At 36.2% G+C, this 21,152-nt stretch overlaps 1 protein-coding gene across 6 annotated transcripts in view; it reads right to left on the bottom strand.

The window, feature by feature from the left end:
- Window positions 1-21,152, bottom strand: part of PHF14 (PHD finger protein 14) — a gene marked incomplete at its 5' end in the record, with an annotated part of 163,622 nt that overhangs the window by 123,440 nt on the left and 19,030 nt on the right. For 4 of the 6 annotated variants that reach the window (XM_082296893.1, XM_082296891.1, XM_082296895.1 and 1 more), the window contains 4 exons: window positions 2,500-2,646; window positions 4,519-4,656; window positions 6,878-6,989; window positions 12,352-12,511. In XM_082296893.1, coding sequence (XP_082153019.1) covers window positions 2,500-2,646; window positions 4,519-4,656; window positions 6,878-6,989; window positions 12,352-12,511 — 557 coding nt within the window. The remainder of the gene's footprint in view (window positions 1-2,499; window positions 2,647-4,518; window positions 4,657-6,877; window positions 6,990-12,351; window positions 12,512-21,152) is intronic. The other 2 variants (XM_082296892.1, XM_082296894.1) reach the window with 2 other exon arrangements.

Genomic DNA, 21,152 nt, shown 5'->3' with positions numbered 1-21,152 from the left:
AATCTAATCAAGGTCATTTTCACTCCAGAACGCCACACCTCAAAAAACAGACATTGCTACAGACATTCCATTTTACTTCAAAGCACACACACAAACGACACTATCCTTTCACTAGGTTTTGGAGCTGTGTACACATTTCTTGATGAGATTTCCCTATTGATGAAAGCCACAGATGATTGCTGGCTTTGAGACAACCCCTTCTGATAATGATAATTTGACTGGACTGTGAAAACTCACTACTGGTAAAAGCTTTGGTTGACCTACCACATATGCATTTAGATATACTTAAAATTGGTATCCATGTGAGCAAAAAAAAGTTGATGAAGAGCATTATTACCATATTTGACATACTTTTGTAAGAACTCCTTTCACAATGCCACTTCTCTTTATTAATGTTAAACTTGCTGATTATAATTTGTCAAAAACACAATCCAAACAGAAGTGAAGCAGACAAGAGAAGCTCACAATATATATTGCTGGTGACATCTGTATATTTGTGACCATCTGGGAGATCTACCCCAAAAGATCGAGCTATTACTGACAGTTGGAAAACACTGTCTTGAGGGAACTCTATGAAGTGGCAATTCTGGCAGAAAATGACATCAACATACAAACCTTCAGAGGCAAAACTCCAGCTGACTATCAGTTAGAAGCTGTTTACTTGCCTCCACAAAGAAGAAACTAAACTAATGTGACTGCCCCACCATATGGTGTGAGATACTCCTGAGACAAAAGCAAAAAGTGTGCATATACATACACACTGTGGTTAAAGAACATCTCTGACTTCAAACAGAATCATTGAAGGTAGTATTGCAGACAGTTTAACACATTATAGTAAGGACTAGGTCTTGAACATTAGTGACCAAGAAACACAGGAAACATGGCTTACAGGTCAGCTCTGACCTCAGTGGCTTTTTTCTTGGAACCATAGCAGCAGGCAACAGGTCCACCTACAGCCACCACTGTTCAATACCAAAGCCACCAATAGTGAAAACACGTGGTTGTACAAAATGTATGCAAGTTATCATACCTATATCAAGGTGCCTATAACAATATGTCAAGTAACTCCACCTGCAGTTTTCAGCAGTCATTCTTTCAGTTTCCAAAAATGTAATCCAAATAATTTAGATTAAAAAATTGCAAGGTCTTGATGTGGGGAAAAGAGGAAGGAGAAAGGAAAATGCTGGGAACTTACCAGCATTATCAGCACTGCGTAACACATGCCTGAATACAGAGCTAATAAGGCCTGTTGGATCCAAACTGATACTGCACAACCAGCACTTACCATTATCTTGGGTAGTACTCATTGTAATGCCTCCACTACACAGGTGCATTTCATATAACTCAGAGCTGAGTATATTCAGCAAGAAGTATTAAATCAGTTTTACTTCAAGCTACATGAAATTCAATACCCCATAGAAATATTGCACTCAAAATTCTTCTACAGTACGAGTTTGCTCATGCTCATTCTCAACAGCATAGGTCAGTTTAAATTAATATTCTCTTCTCCTGTTCAAAGATCTCTGAAGAACTAGAAAGGTAAGATTTTTTAAAATACGAAGTTTGACAATATGAAACTGTATTTCTTATCATTACACTATAATTCTCACTTCAGAAAAAAAACAGTCCTCTCTCATAAATGATTTCCACTATTTACAGCATCTGCTACTTGCTACAAATAAATTAGGCAAGTTTCATTCAGGTAACAAGCTGCTTTTCTGCACAGGTGTGATTTTTCCATGGAATGCAGTTCAGTCTAAGCAGTGAAGCAAACTATGCTAGAAATTCCTCAGAATCAGAAGAAAAACCCTAAAGGACACACATTGAAGCATATGAAAGTATGCAGATTCCCTCAGAGGGATTGAAACCTTTACATCAACAGGACATTTATCAGTTGAGCTTATGCAGTAACTAACAGTTTTAAATGGATCTGCCACTAGACAGAGATACAGACTTGCCTAAGGCTTTCAGACAACGCCCACACTGTAGCACAGACTCACTTCTTTGCATACATTATTTTTTTCCCTTGGAAATCTTTAGTATGAAAACACCTGGCACACAGAATTCCACTTAGACCTACAAAAATGGAAATTTAGAAATAGAAAAATGCCTGATTTTTTGTCTTTTTTTTTCTTCAGAATCTTGAAGAAAATGTTAAAGAAAATCTATGGATTACAATGAAAAAGTAATTACCAATTTTTTGTCTCAAAACCTAAGTAATATTTTTCAATTCAGACAAGCATAGATATTAATATTTAATATTTATTGAAATATATATATGAGATGTAAGTATATAAGACATATATATATATATATACTGAGAATTGTTCTTAGAGACCAAACCCTACAAATAGTTTACTGTACTGTTAAATGACCATGCACTACCAATATATTACCCATTTAATTTCCTACAATAATTACATTTTTAGGTTCTCTTAATTTCTGTCTTGTTCAACATGGATGATTAATGCAGAGGCATTTGTGTCACGAATACAATACCTGAGCTTCTGGCGAAAGCTGCTTTTCTCTTTCCTGCAAGGACATTTTACAGTAAGATTGTAAAGCCAAGTAGTTCTTCCGCTTCCATTTTCTGTCTAACCTGTCCGCATGCTGTTTACAATAAGCAAAAAAAGGGTCAGCTATATCCTGTTTCAGAAAAAACAAAGGGGAAGGAACGAAAATAAAGTAAGACAAAGTAAGGCCAAAGGGCTCTGAACAGCACAAACATTCTGGCAATCAGTTCCCATGTTCGAATGGACATGTTTTTAAAAACAACTAAAAAGTATGTTTCTAAATCAATTTTGTCATGTTGATGCCATTTACAATATAAGGTGTATGTTTTTAAATGCATTAACTATTTAACTCTCTACTAGTCAATATCTGCACTATATTTGCACTCCCAGGAAAAAAATCCAGCAAAATAAATTCCTAAGTAAAAATCCCTTTAACATATAACATGCATTAACTTCTTGTTGATTCACAGTGCCTTATAAACTAAATCCTACAAGTGCAAAACAATTCTGAATACTATCAAAGGCAATATATTTGGTTTCTCTAATGTTTTTCCAACTGTTCTGGAGGCTATACCCTCACATGACTTATCATCTCTCAAACGATCTTTTTTTTTTCCATTTTCATTCCACTGTATCTGCACATTATCATGGCTAGGTTTATAGCAACTTTTAGCACCTGCAAACCTTGTAAGCAGACTACAAATATGTGAGCCATAAGGAGACATCCTTTAAGAAACACATTCATTGCCTTTGTATTTTCAAAAGTGTACAAACAACATCATGAATCTACAGACTAAGGAAAACTTAAAGCAGTCTTCCTTCATAAAGTAATACAAATATTAATAAATTATCTGCCTATCAAATTTTCCTTCACTCCATCTATGAAATATAGACCAATAAAATTTACTCAGACTTTCCTTACAAGCACATTTTCTTTTAATTTAGATTTTCACACTATGCAACAGCTTACTTCAAAAATTAGCAGCGCCCTAAAATGAGATTGTGTGAGACCTTGACTAAAAATTTGATTACAGAACACATGTAATAAAATTTTAAGGTGGAAAGGCAAGCAGATACATATGTCCAGAGAGAATCCACATAGAGCATTTGAAGACTCAACCTGACACATAATCTATTTAGGACAACAACAATGAGGCAATGTGCCATCTTCCTATTTATTGGTCCAACAGAAGGAAATATTTTGTGATTCCTTCATGAATTCCTTAGTGATCCACTGTTTTCAGAAACAGAATTGTCAAGATCAACAGTGAAAGTAATGCTTGTTTTTGTGTTACCTGTGCTACTTCCTAAGGCAAAAAGTTAAATCGTGAAGCTATGAACATGACAGGCTTAATCCAAATGATACTTATCAGGATGGAATTGGGCAACCTAAAAGTATCTATACCATAAAAATGAATTGGGAAGTAGGAACTTCAAATCTAAATTGCTTTAGATCATATTACAGAGAAAAAACTGTTAAGAAAAGATATTAAGAAGTTATCAGGAGGCTATAAATACTTGCTTTTCATTCTGATTCCAAAGATTAATGTTACCACAAGGGAAGTCATATATATGTACTACAATTTGAAGAAAATACTGGAAAACAGGCATGAAAAAGTGGCATCAGAAATGTAGTGAATTTCTCAAGTCTCCTATTTGGTATGTAACAGAGATGACTATACTACACAAACAGCTAGGTAAGCACGTCACCCTCAGTGAAGTTCAGGAAATACAGTTAGAATTCATGTCTGTATTGACTGATAGTCTATTAAGCCAACTTCTGTGTTAACTTTCTCTATCCTTTTTTCCAGTCAGTTTCAAAAGGTGCTCAGAGTTGGCCGATTTGGTGAAGCACTCTCCCTGTACAGTTCCTTTAGTCAGCCCAGGCCTTGTTACCTACTGTAAAAAACTTAGTTCAGTGTCTGTGAACAAAAAAGCCACCATTTCAGGTCATCTTCATAAGCTTTCAATAGAGGTTTTTTTATTCTATCCTTTCCATAGCTACCTCTTCCGCTGCTGCTTCTGAGAGAAGGCCTTCCTTCTGAGCACAGGTCACATGGAAATAAGCTCTGCACATCCCAGCATCACAACTAATGCATACACCAGTTCTGGCAAAACGAGGATCTTCGCAAAAACTGCACTCCTTCATAAAGAAGAATGGAAAATGCCACAGTAAATACTTCAGGTGAGTTTTGCCTAGTATTTAATAATTTATGTCTTATATATAAAAAGCAAACCAGTAGGTTACTCCTGTGTGGTACAGAAACCAAGTATGTTCCCAACAGTTGACACTACTTAAAGCTCCATGCTTTCTCAACTCCCACTATTAATTTCATTTTCAACAAGCAATGGTAAAGTGCTTAATTAATCTAAACAGCATGTTGGATGAATTTTTATATGAACCTCCATGTTTTGCATTCCCCTTCAGCAAAACAACTAAAAACCATCCAAGCAATTCAAGCACAATTAGTTGTATAAGTATGGTGTAAAAAAACCACCACTCCTCAGTAAATGTTCAACAAGTTCAGAGGACAAACAACAAAAGAACAGTGCTCTGAATGACTGAACATCATAGGTAATTATGTACATGTCCTTTGATAAGCAATGACTGAAGAGTAAACACATGACAATGCAGAAACAAATACTCAAAAATCATAATTATCAGTAGAGAAGGTTGTGATTCACTTAATTAAGGAATTATGGCTTCAGATTATTAATTAAGGAATTATGGCATTCTAGGCACAGTCACTTGCAAAACAACAAACTGACATCCCCTAATATGACCTAGAAAAAAACAATGAACTTATTTTTCAGTCAGATCAATTCCTCAGTCTGTTTCGCCACAATTTCAAACCAAATCCCTGTGCCAGCAATCTACAGTGATGAGCACAAAAGCAGGAAATGGGAACATGCACTGCTTAAGCAGTGCTGCTATTCAGTGCATAAAAACGATCTAAAATTATACAGGCATGCATTTCCTAGCCTCCTACTTGCTGAATAGAGAGCAAAGTTGTCTATCACCTAGAGAAAATATCTCCACGCAGAAAGTTAAACAACAGAAAGGAATGGTAAGGAAAACACAGTGACTGAAGAATCTCAAAACATCACATATGCTGCACTAGAAGGGCACCCTTTAGCTGTGTAGCTGCAACACATAACAGATAAGAAATTAAATTAAAAGCACTATTATATTAAGGTGGTTTTGCAGGGAGGAATTTAGCAAAGTAAGCTCTAACTGCCACACTTGATAAAGAAAACAGCATTTACAGCTTTGCAGCAGTAATGAGTCTTCTTCACCTGTACAGTTCACTTTCACCTTACTAAAGCAAGAAAAGATGCCCAAATTCTTTGCCTGGCTCCTATGCATCACTCATGTTATTAAAAAAAAGAGCATGACTTATTTCAACAACAGTTTGCAGGGTCTGGCGTGCTTGCCCCAACATTTTTTTATACAAACATTTCTAAACAAGGCTAAATGCCTCAGCAGGCCCAGGCTCCTGACACAGGTATGTTGAACATGGGCAATCCAAAGTGTTTTCATCTGTTTTATATATTGCATGCGTTTTTAAAACTGCACTACATATTTTCATTTAGCATTGAACTTAACAAACTGACATTCAAGAAAACAAAAGTGACTTGGCAGAAATGAAGCTTTAGAGCTGCAGGCTTACAACCAACCACCTTCCCTCATATTAACCTGATAGACATGGCTTCTCCACACTGTCTCCATTAGCCATACAAATAGTAGTCAGCAAACTAATGAGCACTGTCCTCCGCCCATTGCAATGGTTTTCTGCATGGTTTGTTCCTGACTGCTTCTGATCTGGATTGAAACCATTTGCATATATAAAACAATTTTAACTTTAGAACCATTTTTCAGCTCAAGTTGAGGATCCTATGTTGCTATGGATTTTTGTAAACACTGCTTCGCAACAGCCTTTTTGTATGCCTACTAGCTTAAATATAAACTCTAAAGTAATTCTTACTGAATGTACATCTGCCCCTTTCTTAACCAACTTAACCTCCCATTTCTCATCTCACAAATCCTCCTCACTTTCCAGTCATATTTTGTCAATCTGCCACTAACTGACTTCAAAAGAAATTAGCACCTGTGTAAAAAATCAGAGAAATTGGGGGAAAACAGTGACAGAAATTATGTAGAACAGTGGCAAGGGAACAGATAGAAGGATGGAGGGAATAACAATGGTATAACAACCATTAACAAACTTTATCTCATTTTTAGTTCTGGACCTCATTACAAAATTGCTATAAAAAAGAAAAATTGAAAAGATGCATTTTATTCTATTACATGCAAAAACATAAAACACAGCTACTCATTGGCACTACATCTCTTCTAAACTTACCTTTGCACCGTACTTTGAATAATTCATTTCTGTTAGTGTTACTGGCCGCAACTTGTCAATATCTCCAAATGCCACTCCTGGAACATAGAGGGCACAAACAATGTGGACCCACCTAAAACAGCAGACAAAATCAGGTTACTGTTATCAACATTTTGATCCTATATTATACTCACCATTTTCAGGTTTCAAAGTGCCTTGTAAATGTTGCAGATGCTAGATGAAACGTCTGAAGGAAAGTACATTAAAAGCAGGGATAGAGTGCCTATTTGGAATTCAGGAGCTCAGACACTGAGCCATAGAGCAAGGCCTTTCAAAGCCACTGGGATTGCTCTGCCTGCATGGATCAAGGGCTGGGCTAACCATCACCTTTATGTTCTGATTGCTCTCATGAGGGCTCCACACACTTTTCAAGGAACATGAAAGGTGTATGAAGATTTTGATATTACTTATAAAGCTAAGGCAGACAGACACTTTAATGATGTGGTAAGGGGTAGGAAGGGGAGGAACAAAATTATACAGGTAGTCACACCAACACTGAGCTCTGAGCATATAGCATAAACACAGCATCAGTCAGACTTTGCACTGTTAGTTACACCTGTTAGTATCACCAGAACTACCTAGTTTTAAGCAAACAGATAGGACTTGCATTCAGTAATAAACACATCTGAGTAGTATTATAGAAAGGCCTATCTGAAACTAAGATGAACAGACTGTTACTTAGCTGTTCCCTTCCTCACTGGCCATGAACAAACGGGGGAGCCCTGAGGGGCAGAAAATTAATCTGGACCTTATGTATAGTAATTAAATAGTGTATAGTAATTTACACAATGGTAAAGGCTTCAACCTCAATTCTGCTTTTGACAGGCATCTTCCTAACCTCCTGAAACTCTCAGCTACCCAAACAGCCTTGGAGCAGAAGACAAATTTTCCTTTTCTTCTTATGTAATGAACATTTTCTAAAAGATCCAATGCTCATTGTCACAAACCATCAGTTAGTGACAAACTCAAAATCTGTTCTGCACAGCATGTATGACCCAAATTAACTGAGACAAACTACTCCAAATAATCTTACTATTTTATCAAAATTCAGGAAGTATTTGCTACTCCTTGCTAAATCACCAGATGGGAAAAAACTGTGATAGACAGAGGGTCAAGACTGCTCTTTTTTTGTTAACTTAAAATATTCAAGAAAATGGCCTTTCAGTTGCAGAGACTGTAGCTAACACTTTGAACCTAGAAAGTCCCACATGACATGTAATACAGCTAGGGATGTCAGACATAACTGAGCTGAAATATCCTGTTTGAGCCTCAGCAAGTGTGTTAATTCAGCACTTTACAATCTTCCCAGTCATTACTGTTTTAACAGTAAATGTATCACTAGTGAAGACTAAAACTCTCTTCTGTTCTAATCAAATAATAGAATCTACTCCCTGCATTCAAGATGACTCATGATGATGTGAGAAACACTTCTTCCCTTGTCTCTTTTACCAGGGATTCAGTACAGACCTGTTACCATTTGCTTAAATCCGCATGCATGCTGCTGTGCTCTTTTTTCCAATCTTCTACCACTGTTCAGCCTACCTCTTCTCCCTCCTCTTTCCTTTTTAGGTCAATTAAAAAAATTCAGAGCAATAACATCCTGGGTTCAAGTGCACTTAGAACAGCTACTGTTATTAACTAGCTCCTTACAGATGAGAGAAATATTGAAGCTCATGGTTATACTATTCAGGAGCTCCATGTAGTCCTGGTTTCCCAAAGCAGCACACTTCTCATCAATGGTCCTTAGGCCTACAATGCTTTATCATTCAGATTTATTAAGTTTCATGTTATTCATGGATCATATATCCAAACAGAAATTCCAAAAAAGCAAAATATGGAAGGTTCAGTAGCAAGCTCAAAAATACGTCTGTACTTCAGCCTTTACAAAGAAAACAATGATCTTTCAATAAACAAAATTGGTGGGCAGACTATTTACTTACCATTTTCCCTCAAAACAGTCCAAGACATTAACTGGGTAACAGAAAAATCCCAGTAACAGTAAGAAACTACTTAAAAGCCATTAAATCACTTCAGTCCGTAAGAAATTTCTCAGTAAATCTAACAAGCCACAACACTGACTAACCCATTGTGTCATATCTGATAAGACTCTTTTCACTTGTGTATTTAAAAACAAGTTTTTATCCTATGGTTAAATCACTCAGGTTTGAGATGCTAGGTAGTAAATTCCCTTTAAAACATATAAACTTAAAACAATCAGAATAATGTATAGCCCAAATACACATTTATATGCAAGAACTGCATTGCTTTGCCTCCACAAATTTTACTACTGCTCTTCACATCCACAAAATTATTTGGTCCCAGCACTGTAACTATTGGAAGATGTAAAGAAAATTTAAAGATGAGTTACAACTTTGTCTTTAAATAATGTAGTACAAATAAGACAGCCTGTTAGCTGCCAGAGAACAAGCTGAGATACTCAAGTGTTCTGCCAAACTTCTTGCTACTCAGAAAGGGAGTAAAGCTCATCACTGGTTTTATTACAGCATAAACACTCTAGGATGCCAGCACAACCCCCTAACTTAATACAATGTTAAAAAAAAAAAAAAAAAGACTATTTTCATTGGTATGTGAAAAGTACATCCCCACAAAACCAGTGGAGGAACAAGATATCCCTGCAGGGAAGCAATGGAGCACCAGGTACCACCTCTGCCCTTCCATGCTGTATCTGGGAGTGGCAATAGCTTGGCCTAAATCACTACCACACTTTAATAAAATGTTCCTCTACTAAAAAAAGCATAGGTATGTGCTTAAATATGCATTTTGGTAAACATTATGATTTACTAAAGTAAATACTCATTGACATAAGCATATTGTACTTGTTTTCAAAAGGAAATTAAAAAAAATTTTAGAAGAAAAATACCACACAAAATAAATGAGACCTGTAAACTTGAGATAAATAGACTGCTTGTTTGTAAATAAAAAACATCTGAATTCTGTAAGGCTTCTTTTCCATACTCTTCCTTTAATTTAAGGTGTGTAATACAGAACAAATCTTTATAAACAGAAGCTACATATCTTCACAATTATTCTTAACAAAAATCCAAGGTTCTGGTTGGAGATTTTTGATAGTAAGTTTTAATACAGCCTACTAAACGTACCCTCCAAAGTTCACTATAACGATACACATCTTCTACAAGCAGCTGCTTTCTCAATTTAATTTGCACAGTTTTTTCATGCTCCACTGGTGTATTTAATGCTGCTGCACCCTGTAGGAGTTTATCTATGATAAACCCAACAGCTGGCTGCTTGCTTCATACTGACCTTCTCAAAATGTTTTAGTACATGTCACCCAAGTATTGCAGTATTACAGATTTAAACTGCCACTTCAGTGTGATTGGCACACAAGTGCCTCATTTCTTGAACCACCTATGCGAACTCAGACCTGAATCGTTATTAAAAAACATACACAAGTCAGTCAAGTTCACAGCTGAAGCAGCTTCAGCTGCTTTTAGTACCAGTTCTAAATATTTTCCTGCTCATTTATTTAGCTGCACATGTTTTAGAAGCTTGTAATTAAGACAAATTGGGTAATCAAAGAAGAATAATCTTCCTTGTTACTCTACCATCCATTTAGCTTGCAGCAATGATGACAGATGTTGATTAGGAAAGAAGAAAAATTCCATACTGAAACAAGGACAGAATTCGTATTTTTGGATAATAGCATTTTGAGAAGTAAAATTTCATAAATTCACATTTATACTTGTGAAACTGAGAGATTAATGTGAAAAGGCTTCTGCTGAGAAATTAAGCACCTCATTATTCTAATGATTCACCTTTCATGTAGAAAGAGAGAAATTATTCCAATTTGATTATGAAGAGAAACTGACTAGTTTTGGCTTGTGTAATTTCTAGCACTGATGTATATGAAGAATTTATTTTTAAAAGGTGGTAAGGGCATGAAGAGCAATGGTGAATTAAAGGAATCTGTTACTCAGTAGTCTCTTCCTGCTAATATGTCAAGAAAAGCACTGAACTGGATTGCAGTTTACTGAGTACAATGAAAACATAATAGACACTGCCCCAAGACTCTGCAGTGCCTCCCTACCCTTGAGAATTCAAATTCATAAACAAATAATAAAAAGAGAGCACAGGAATTTTCACATATTAGCAATGTGAATTAGTAAATTGCAATTAGCTTTTTTTTTTTCCTAGTACATAATCTCTTCATCTGGGTGAACAAACTTATCCAGGACAGCAATATCACACTGTCTAGCAAGTAAAGACACAACAATTGTAATAAATTATTGTGATAACGCCCACTGTCAGCAAGGCAGGCATATGCCTCTGCACAGACAACCTATGTAACAAAGAAAATACCTCCAGGTTAACCAAAAGCATACCACCATTTTACAAGAAGAATTTTAAGCAATTATTAAAATGTTGACTATAGTTTCTACTAGGATAAAGGGGAAGTCATATATATAGGACTTAAATTGTTTGTGGAACACAAGAATAAAAAGGTTGAAATAAAATTTGCCAGGTGATATCAAGTCTCACATTTCTTGTTACACAATTGACTTTTACTCTTCAAAAAAAGTGTTTTTCTTGCATATAGAAGCATTATCATTAAAACAGAAAACAACTGAAAAAGCACAAGTTGCTTAGCTGTGTAAAAGCTTTATAAGGAAGATGCACATACACTCTTGAATCTACAACAGACCAGAAACAAGGATCTGAACCCTAAAAGTATTAAAAGAGCACTGCTACCTCCAATGGTCAAAATTATTCACTACAAATCTTGACTCACTTGTGTAACTTGTTTTTTAAAAGCTTATGACAAGCCCAGCACATGAAAGATTTGCTTATTGCCACACACCTGCAATTTATACAACCATAGGGTGTAGGGGAAAAACCTTAATTTTCATGGCCTATTAAAAAAAAAAAAAAAAAAACAACAAAACAAAAAAAACCCAAACAAAACTATGCAGCAAAAACCAGTAACATTAAGCACAAATCAGACATCACTGATAATCCAGTTTTTGCCTTTTGTATAGATAATTAGTTATCATTAATATTTACATCTTGATTTATTTTCCAAATGTGACAGGAATTGAAGACATCATGAGAATTAATCTGCTTATTCTCAAATTAGACCTGAATGCAATCCTAAAAAGAAGCAAAGAATATTCTCAAAAATCAATAATATAATCTTTATAATTCGAAATATTCATAATATACCAGGTCTGTCTGAATACCTTTAGCACACCTTCAATATAATTTTGTTATGCTACTTCTTCCTATTACCTGGCATTACTGACCCAGTAAAGAACTAAAAAACTTGTAGTTTTCCTTCCACTTACACCATACTTGAAAGTCAATAGACTTGAGCAGAGTCTTTACAAAGTATAGGAAAAAACCCAATCTTTTAAATGCAAGAGGATGTCAAATTTAAAACATCACTTATTCAGTCTTACCTGCCTGCATCAGTCTCCTTGAAGATCCCATCCTGGTTGGGACACAATTCACAGCTAGGTGTGACACCACATTTGCATGCATCACAAAACCAAGGCTCTGTGGAATTTTCTGAAGCTGAACTCATGATAGAGTCACTCTCTCCATCAACACCATAGCAACCTACACACAGGATAAATGTGAGATCAATGTAAGAGACAAGTGTAGCAGCAGACACTTGTCAGTTGAGTTTAGAAGGAAACACACACACATACAGATTCAGGGGAACAATATGAGAGAAATACTGAGATACCCAAGAAAGCTTACATTTTTGAAACTATTATTGTTAGTGCAAAATTCACATTTTAAAGAGTTTTATTCTAAAAAGTCATCTGTTTTATGTGGTTGTCTTAGATTACAACTGTAAAACAAGAAGAAAAAGATTGTTTTACTTTATTTTTCTAGCCACACTTGGTGTTCTTTCAGACTATCCGTTAGGAAGGAAAGTAAGAAAACAAGACTTGAAGCAACCAAAGATTAAAAAAAACCTCAATGCATTACGCATTTTTTTTTCAAGAAATGTATTTCAAGATAAATGCAACAAGCTCTTCTCCCTGAAAATGAACATTTTTTGGAGGGAAGGGGAGAGTGTTTGGGTTTTCTTCTAGAGGTTCATTATCTCAGTAGAATCCAGTCAACAAATACGCACTCCACTTTTCTACTTTGCATTCAGCATGCAAATCAACTACAAAAGAATATACACACGAAATAAAAAACACTATTTACCTACTTTTTGAGTTGCAGGGCTGACCTTAAGAACCCTTGTGCAACTCCAAAACCAAAGTATAATTTGTGGAGCACAAACTGACAATTCTGAGACACCACAGTGGTGATTGATGAAATATACATATATTTTTAAGCACTCTCATTCGTACTGGCTTTGAAGTAATGGCTAGGCTCAATCATTCAGTTTCTCCATTCCTCTTCAGTACAACTAAGGGTATTCTTTATGACTGATAGGTGCCTATGCATGCTTAATTACCACAAATTTAGGAAAACAGTGTCTTTAAAGTGATTTGTTTTTTAAATTTTGCACAAGACCAAGAATTGTACTGGTTACTACTGCAAATGAAAAAAAAGAAAATCCTAACACTAATCACCACAAAACTGTTTTTTTTCATATCCCACCACACTTTGAACATTTAGCTGCTATTTAGTAAGAGAAAAAATATTTAATTGTCAACACTTAAAACGCAGTAGAGACTTTACTAAAAAATTTAATTCATCGATTTATCAAATACAGCAATTAAGTCAAAATTTGTGCTTCCAGAGCAGTAAAATTACTCAATTCTGCAATTAAATAGCAACATCATCTTTTACTTTGTTTCATTACCCACTGGCTGTAATAAAATAACAACAGTACTCCAACTCCCCTTGCGACAGAAGCAGAGGTCTGCATAACACACTGAAACTACATTCAGGAAATGAGCAACGCTGCAGGAACCACTTAAGAAATGTAGTCTTCCATTACAGAATGAACCTTATCAATAAGAATTAAAATAAGATGGCAAAATGTTTCTTTTCATTATAAAAAGCATCTTAGAATGAAAGGACAAGTAATGTGCAGAAGCACACTCACAGACAAATTTCATTAGGGATATACAAGATCATATAGCTCATGCATAGGGTAACTTCATCTTCCTTATAATGTGGTACCAGCTTTAAGGCAGCACTCCACAGAGTAATTTTTTCTTAATTCTAATAACATGATTTTGAATACATGCCAGCAAATCTCATTTTCAGCAATAGCACTAATGTACAAACACATGGCCCATTGATATCATAGAGCTGATGAATTATTAACCTTTTGGTAATTCCTTCAGACTTCTAAACATATTAACACTTTCTTAAAAGTACTTACCAGAAGTTTCCTAACATTACAGATGCTGTAATACTGTTCTCAATCCACATGGCAAAATAAAATCAGTTTCTTTCAAATACTGATGCCTCTTCACCAATTGAAAGTAATTAGATTTGCTTTTCTAGCCTAAGTGCCACCAGTATACTAAAGTAAGAATAATGACTTTCCCAAACTGTCCTACCTTCATTCTGAAATAGTTGCTTTATTATACTTATCACTCATTTATACCTGATTGGTTTTCATCCTTCCTCCCAGAAAATGACACAAATGTGCTGCAATTATTTCCATCCTTATCACATGTGTTGGCATTAAACATTATTTCTGTAACAATACAAATATAGCTCCTTTTCCAAAGTGGGGAAAAAAAAAAAAAAGAGGTCCATATTTTTAACCCAATTTTTTGCCCCAATTTGTATATAAATCTTAATGACAGCTTTAAAAAGTTTAAGATCTCTGACAGACAAGGAGGCATTCACTCTTTTCCTCAACTAGCATTTAGCAAAAACTGAACACCACACTGTTACACCCAGCAGAAGGGGTGGTCTTTAGCTGGAGAAAACAGACCAGATTATTATTAATCATTGCTGATAAAAACATCAAAACAATCTGGTCCACCACAGAGCTGAAGAAATCCAGCCTGTAAGACTGTAAGACTGCTGCTGACCTGGTGTACACTGCCAAATAAAGCTACTGAATCAAAGCTGCAATACAAAACCTTGTTGGCTATGAAGCCAGGTTTCAGAGAAGATACGTAGTAATTGTTCTTCACTGAGTACTGGCAAGGGCCAATTTCAGTATGCTCCAAAGTCTAAAACAATTACCTCTTTAAAGATATCATTTTAGCATCCTTAAAAATGCTGAGTACAACAAAGATTCAACCTATTACTACCTGCCTTCTTTTGCTATGCTGAAAGAATTTTTTTGTTCCAGTTAACAAAAATTTTAAAACCCCTTATCTTTAGGACTTCAAAATGCATAGATATGCAAATACAAAGCTGCTACTTGGTAAACCATTCCATCCTAGTATTAAGTGGCTACACTGAAGATCAATTTAAAGTTGCTCAATCCAACTGTTCTGTATGAATTATTGGGAATTGCTGGTGTTGGAACAGAAAGCAACCTAAGGGCTCATTTAGTAAAAGCATCAGGAGGTAATCTTTAGGTTCCCTCTAAAAGTACAAGTGCACAGATAGTGTGACTACTTAAGGCCTGAAAGGACAACAGGGGGAAGGATACAGAACCTGTAAAGGACATGTTTGGCTCCAGCTATTATTACTGACCTATTTGGCATTAAGTCAACCATCTGCCCCTTTGACTGGAAAACACACTGAAGAAAATAAAATAACTTTTAAACACTTTCCTGAAAAAGCACGCTGCCTTTCCTTAACATTCACAAAAATTCTGAAGTCTGGGTCTTCAGAATACCCGTAAGAGCTCCTTTTGAACTAAAGTTCATTAAATCCTCATGTTTGTATGTTCTTGGACTACTACATCATAACTCTACTTCTGACACCTTCTTGAACACCATTAACACTAAACAGTAAAAATAGTTTAGTATAATACTAACCTGTGGTGGCCAGTGAACCTACATTACAAGGGACAGAGAGTGCTCAGTAAGACAAGTCCCTCGTACCACAAGAACCACTTAGGTTAGGGTGACCAGAAAGGCTTCTCCCAGGATGCCTGTTCTGTTATGTTCATCTACCCCAGTTTGGGTTCCCCGGTTGGCTGTCAGCTTCTACCCCTCCTCACTCCCCCAGAGCTTCCCCATTGGTCTCCGGTCCCTAGTCCTGCCTTTTCCCCGCCCCCGGATAAAACCCTGGCTTGCCACTGTTCTCTCCTCTTTGCCCCTGACTCTCCAGCAGAGTAGAAGCAGTAAACGCTCCTGCTGGAACTCGTGCAAAGGCGCTTCCCATCTCTTTGCGACCGACGTTTACTGAAGCTGGCCGTGTGCTGCTTGCATGTGAGCACAGAGGCGGACTGGGACAGTAGTACTAACCTATGAATTTAAACACATGAAATTCCAGAAGGTAAAATTTTCACAACACTTACTGTTCCATCAATGGCATATATATATTACAATTACAGCCAAGTTATCTGTTGAATGTATGTCATTATATACAGAAGACAACCTTTTTTATTCCCTGATTTTGAAGTCATTTTACTCTGTCAACAGCTTATATTTTCATGTGATTGTCAATAAAAAGAAATTGCACACACTTCAAAATAATACCATTAAAGTGATTGTTCTGAAATGTATACCACTGACAGAAACAGGAATAGAGACCCAATTTTTGTCTTGGCTGCATCCGGTCCTCTGTTTCTCTGGGAAGGTAATTTTTTGCCAAAGAGGATATCTGCATACACCAACTACATCTACATATACTTTGAAACATGAACTTTCTGGTAAACTCTGTGTCTGCAAAATTAAATGCTGTGAGATCACAGTATTTAAACTATGTTTCATTCAATTCTTCATTGGACCAACAGTTTAAAATAAATACATTAATAATTTCATGCATCATAAATTGAGAACAGTATTTTTATTTAGTAAATGGAGAGTACTAAAGTACATGATTTTGAAAAATGGATTTTTATACCAGACAGCAGCAGACCACAGTAAGGGGCAAAATTAAAATGCAAAAGTGTTTTACTACACTGTAGAGCATATGGCAACTACAACACTGCTTTTAGCAAGAGAAGTTTTATTCCTGATATACACATCAAAGTACAGTAAGAAACAAAGACAGGAGATGGAAAAGAAACTGCTCAAAAAATGTAGAACTTTCCCATTTAACTCACAGCAACTAACCCAAGGGCAACAACTGGCAAGCGGACTACCTGCACTTGTGGCAAATGATAGGATGTGTGCCAGACATTTTCTTCAGACACACTGCAATCAAGATGTCAAAAAAACTGACAACACAGTTGGGGGTGTTCTGCTATTACAAGATCTTAGCACAAACGCCATTTATCCAAAATGACAGACTGGTGTCTAAAGAAGACTTTTATAAAAAAAGAAATGACAATTATCTTCATACAGAAGTAAAAATTCTAAAAAGCAACAGTACAAATTCAGTAAGAAAGAATTTTTTCCCTTTTTTGGGGGGGGGAGAGAGACGATGTGACAGGGATAGGTTGATATGCAAAATGAGAACACACTTTTAATTGATGGACATGAACTAATTACAGGCTTTTCAAACTAATAGATGAATGCATTGTGTAAGAGTGGGTATTAAATTAGCATTACATGTATGCTACTTATGCAGTTTAAAGGCAGTTAAAATTTGAACCAGTTATTTACTCCCCTAAGAATAGCTTTTTGGACACATATCTGCAGTGCAAAGACAGCTTTTGGACAAGTGATGCAGGCTGTGTAGGTGATATGAACATCACACAGCAAACAGTTGTATTAGAAAGTAAAATTAATTTCTCACAATCTCAAAACTCGTCAATAAGTCAAGTAAAGCTATTTATTAAGGGCCCATGACTTTAGGTCTGAATGAAAATTCCCCTCTAACTCTTGGCCATGTTGCTGTTTCCACATGAGCTCTGGCAGACTTGCTCCTAGATGAGATATCACCTCTTTTTTTCCATGGAAGACCTTATATAACAGCTCATTAATGCAAACAAGCAATCCAACAGGAAGACATGTCACAACTGAACAAGCAGCTGCTGCACCAGGTCCTCAAAAGGAAAAGGTGGTAGAAGAAGTAGGTTTGACTCAGAACACTATTTTCTCAGCTAATGAATAACTTCACATTAAAACAGAGGTGGCTGTCATAGAAAAATCTGTTCCAGTCACCAGAAAGGTTCTGTGGTAGACAGAAACTTCCACTTGAACAGAACACCAAGGCATAAGTCAAGGGTGTAAGACCCCCTCCCTGTGAAGCAAAACAGTTTCTGTAATAATCAACAAGGAGAAGGAGAAAATAAGGTCTTCAGGGGAAGAACAATCAAGTTGTCAGTATCATCATTATGTGGGACCGTGGGTGGGACACCAGTAGGGTGTGAAAGGAGTGCACTCCTTCCAAATAATTGTTTACCATGCTACAGAGAAGAAGAGAAAACATGCTCATTCATAATACCACTTGATACTGCATATAAAAACTAGGAAGGAAACCTCTGTGATATTCCAGCAGCTTGCTTTGGGCATTTCGGAATAACTGGCTTTGATTCTAGGGAAAAGGCAACTGTTAAGAATCAAAATCAGACTGCAGGAAATGGGCATACTACTAAATGCACGTAAACGTCACTGCATTGATTTCTATCCAATTCATAAATAGGAGCCTCTTCATTCAATACTGTGTTCTGAAAAATTCAAAAGCTCAAATATTAGAACAAATTTCAGGACACAGCATGATATCCACAGCCACAGCAACCTACCTACTAAAGGAAACATGAAAAAATAAAACAAATTCTTGGATTTCACTGTATTTACAAAACAGACTCACTCATTACTGGAACTTATTTTTCAAACTACCAAGCAGCTATGTATAAGAGTACAAAGGACTATAAATACAGTCTATGTCTATGATCTGGGTATACATTTACAAAGTACAGATCAAAGCCAATGCCATTAAGCGTAAATCTTGCTTCTATTAACATTAAAAAAATAATTCTCAAGGTTGCAAGCCATGTTTATATGATTAGACAGTAATTACCTTTTCAACTACTTTTCAATCTATTTTGGAAATCAGCCAAGTGGAATGATTAGGCAAACAGGACCAAAAGGTAACTGTTGCACTGCATTTTGGTTTTGACTGCAACTTCTAATGATAGGTTGTCTTCATGTATTACTTGTGCATTCAGAAGTAAATAGTCAGTCAGTGAGCACTGGGCAGGAGTGCAGAAATCTCCAAGTCTCATATATGCATGTGTATATATAAGATCAGTGAATCAAACTAAAGCTTCAAAGGTTACAATTCTTTTATAGCTCTTCAGGTTTTGGCTTGGGTGGAGTTAATTTTCTTCATAGTGGCTAGTGTGTGGCTATGTTTTGGATTTGTGCTAAACACAGTGATGATAATAAAGAGATGTTTTTATTATTGCTGAGCAGGGCATACACAGAGTCAAGGCCTCTTCTATTTTCCCTACTGCCACAGCAGCGAGGAAGTTGGGGGTGCATGGGAGGCTGGGAGAAGACACAGCCAGGACAAGTGACCGCAACTGACCAAAGGGATATTCCAGACCATCTGACATCATGCTCAATATACAAATTGAGGGGAAGATGGAGGAACAGGGAGATGCTTAGGGTGATGGCATTTGACTTCCCAAGCAATCGTTACACGTGATGGAGCCCTGTTCTCCTGGAGATGGCTGAACACCTGCCTGACTAAGGGAAGCTACGAATTAATTCTTTGCTTTGCTTGTGTATGTGGTTTTTGCTTTCCCTATTAAACTGTCTTTAACTCAACTCACAAGTTTTCCAGCTTTTTCCCTTCTCATTCTCTCCCCATCCTGCTGGTAGGGAAGTGAATGAGTGGCCATGTTTGGCTTGGTGGCTGGCAGGGGTTAAACCACAGCAATAATATTTTTATTTGCTGCAAGCAATTATTTAAACAAATTACTGAAAAAAGCTCAGATTTAAAATAGCACCTGCCCTTACTTATCATTAGAAAATATCAAAGTACAGAAACAAACACAGCAAAATAAATGTCCATTTCTACTTGAAACTATATTCATACATATCTAGTAATGAAACATACACATAAAATGTCAAGTAAAACTCCGAATTGTTCAGCTTCAAATTGTTGCTGCGGAAATTTGCATTTTTATCACAGTCATCAATTACTTTCACATACACAGCTTGCTTATTTTCCTCTAAGAATTCACCTATTCAAACAGAACCTCACAACTGCTTTGTATACACTTGCAAGTATTTATTATTAAAATTAATTGCAAAGAGCTAACTAAACATTCAACCACAAGTGTGAAAAATTAACCAACATCTATAGTCAATTACCTGGTACACACTGTAGAACTTACCAGAAGAAATTAACAAATTAAATCTTCTGAATTAATCTATTTTACTTTGTCGCAATGACAACAAAAGAAACATACACACTGTATTCTTTGTATCAGTGGGCCTACAGGGAATCTTTGCTGGAAACACTGTAAAAAGAATAGCAGCCATTACTTTTAAACAGATTTAGAACTACTAAAATTCAAGTGACTTTTGAACTATGGAACTACTTTCCTGTAGAGGAAAGCCAGCTATAATCTTCCTTTTGTAGGGACAAAAGTTTAGTAAACTAAGCGAAGTGAGGAAGTGATCTTTTGGGGATTTTTAAAGCACTCCTCTTGAATAAAAAATAGATTTGCCATCATTTCATTCCAAAGTGGCAGACGATCATTTTCCTACCACAATCATTCTTCACTTTAGCAATCATTACAATCATTAAATAAATCTTCCAGAAGAATCTTCAGGGAGCTCCAGAGCTTTAGAATTTGGATGTTTTGACTGGATGTAATGTTCGGGGAATTCTCAAACATGCATTTATAACTATCAGCAAAAGACACTTTTTTTGTTCCTCATGAGTTAATATTAGACTATGCTAGGGAAAGAAGAAGATCTATCAAGTTCTATAAAACTTTTAGATAGTTACTGCATCCCAAATCAGATATATTCTGCACATTACTTTTCAAAAACTTCGTGGATACAGAGGAAGGAGATCTGTGAGACACATAAATTTAGCAGCCTAACAGTTATAATAGGCAATAAGACCTGTCTAATGCCCTCAAAGGCACGTGGAGTGTGATTCAGCTCATCATAAATTAGGTCAACTAAACTGCTCTCTAAGCAACAATCGACAGACATTATGGATCAGTTCTTCAAAAGACCACAACAGGTTCAAGAGTTGAAAGTATATATGGACACATAATATAAGGCACCTGACCCAC

This window comes from Coloeus monedula, assembly GCF_965178545.1.
Source record: "Coloeus monedula genome assembly, chromosome: 1".
Taxonomy (NCBI): domain Eukaryota; kingdom Metazoa; phylum Chordata; class Aves; order Passeriformes; family Corvidae; genus Coloeus; species Coloeus monedula.
Note: the sequence above shows the minus strand (reverse complement) of the source record. Positions and strands in the feature narration are given on the sequence as shown.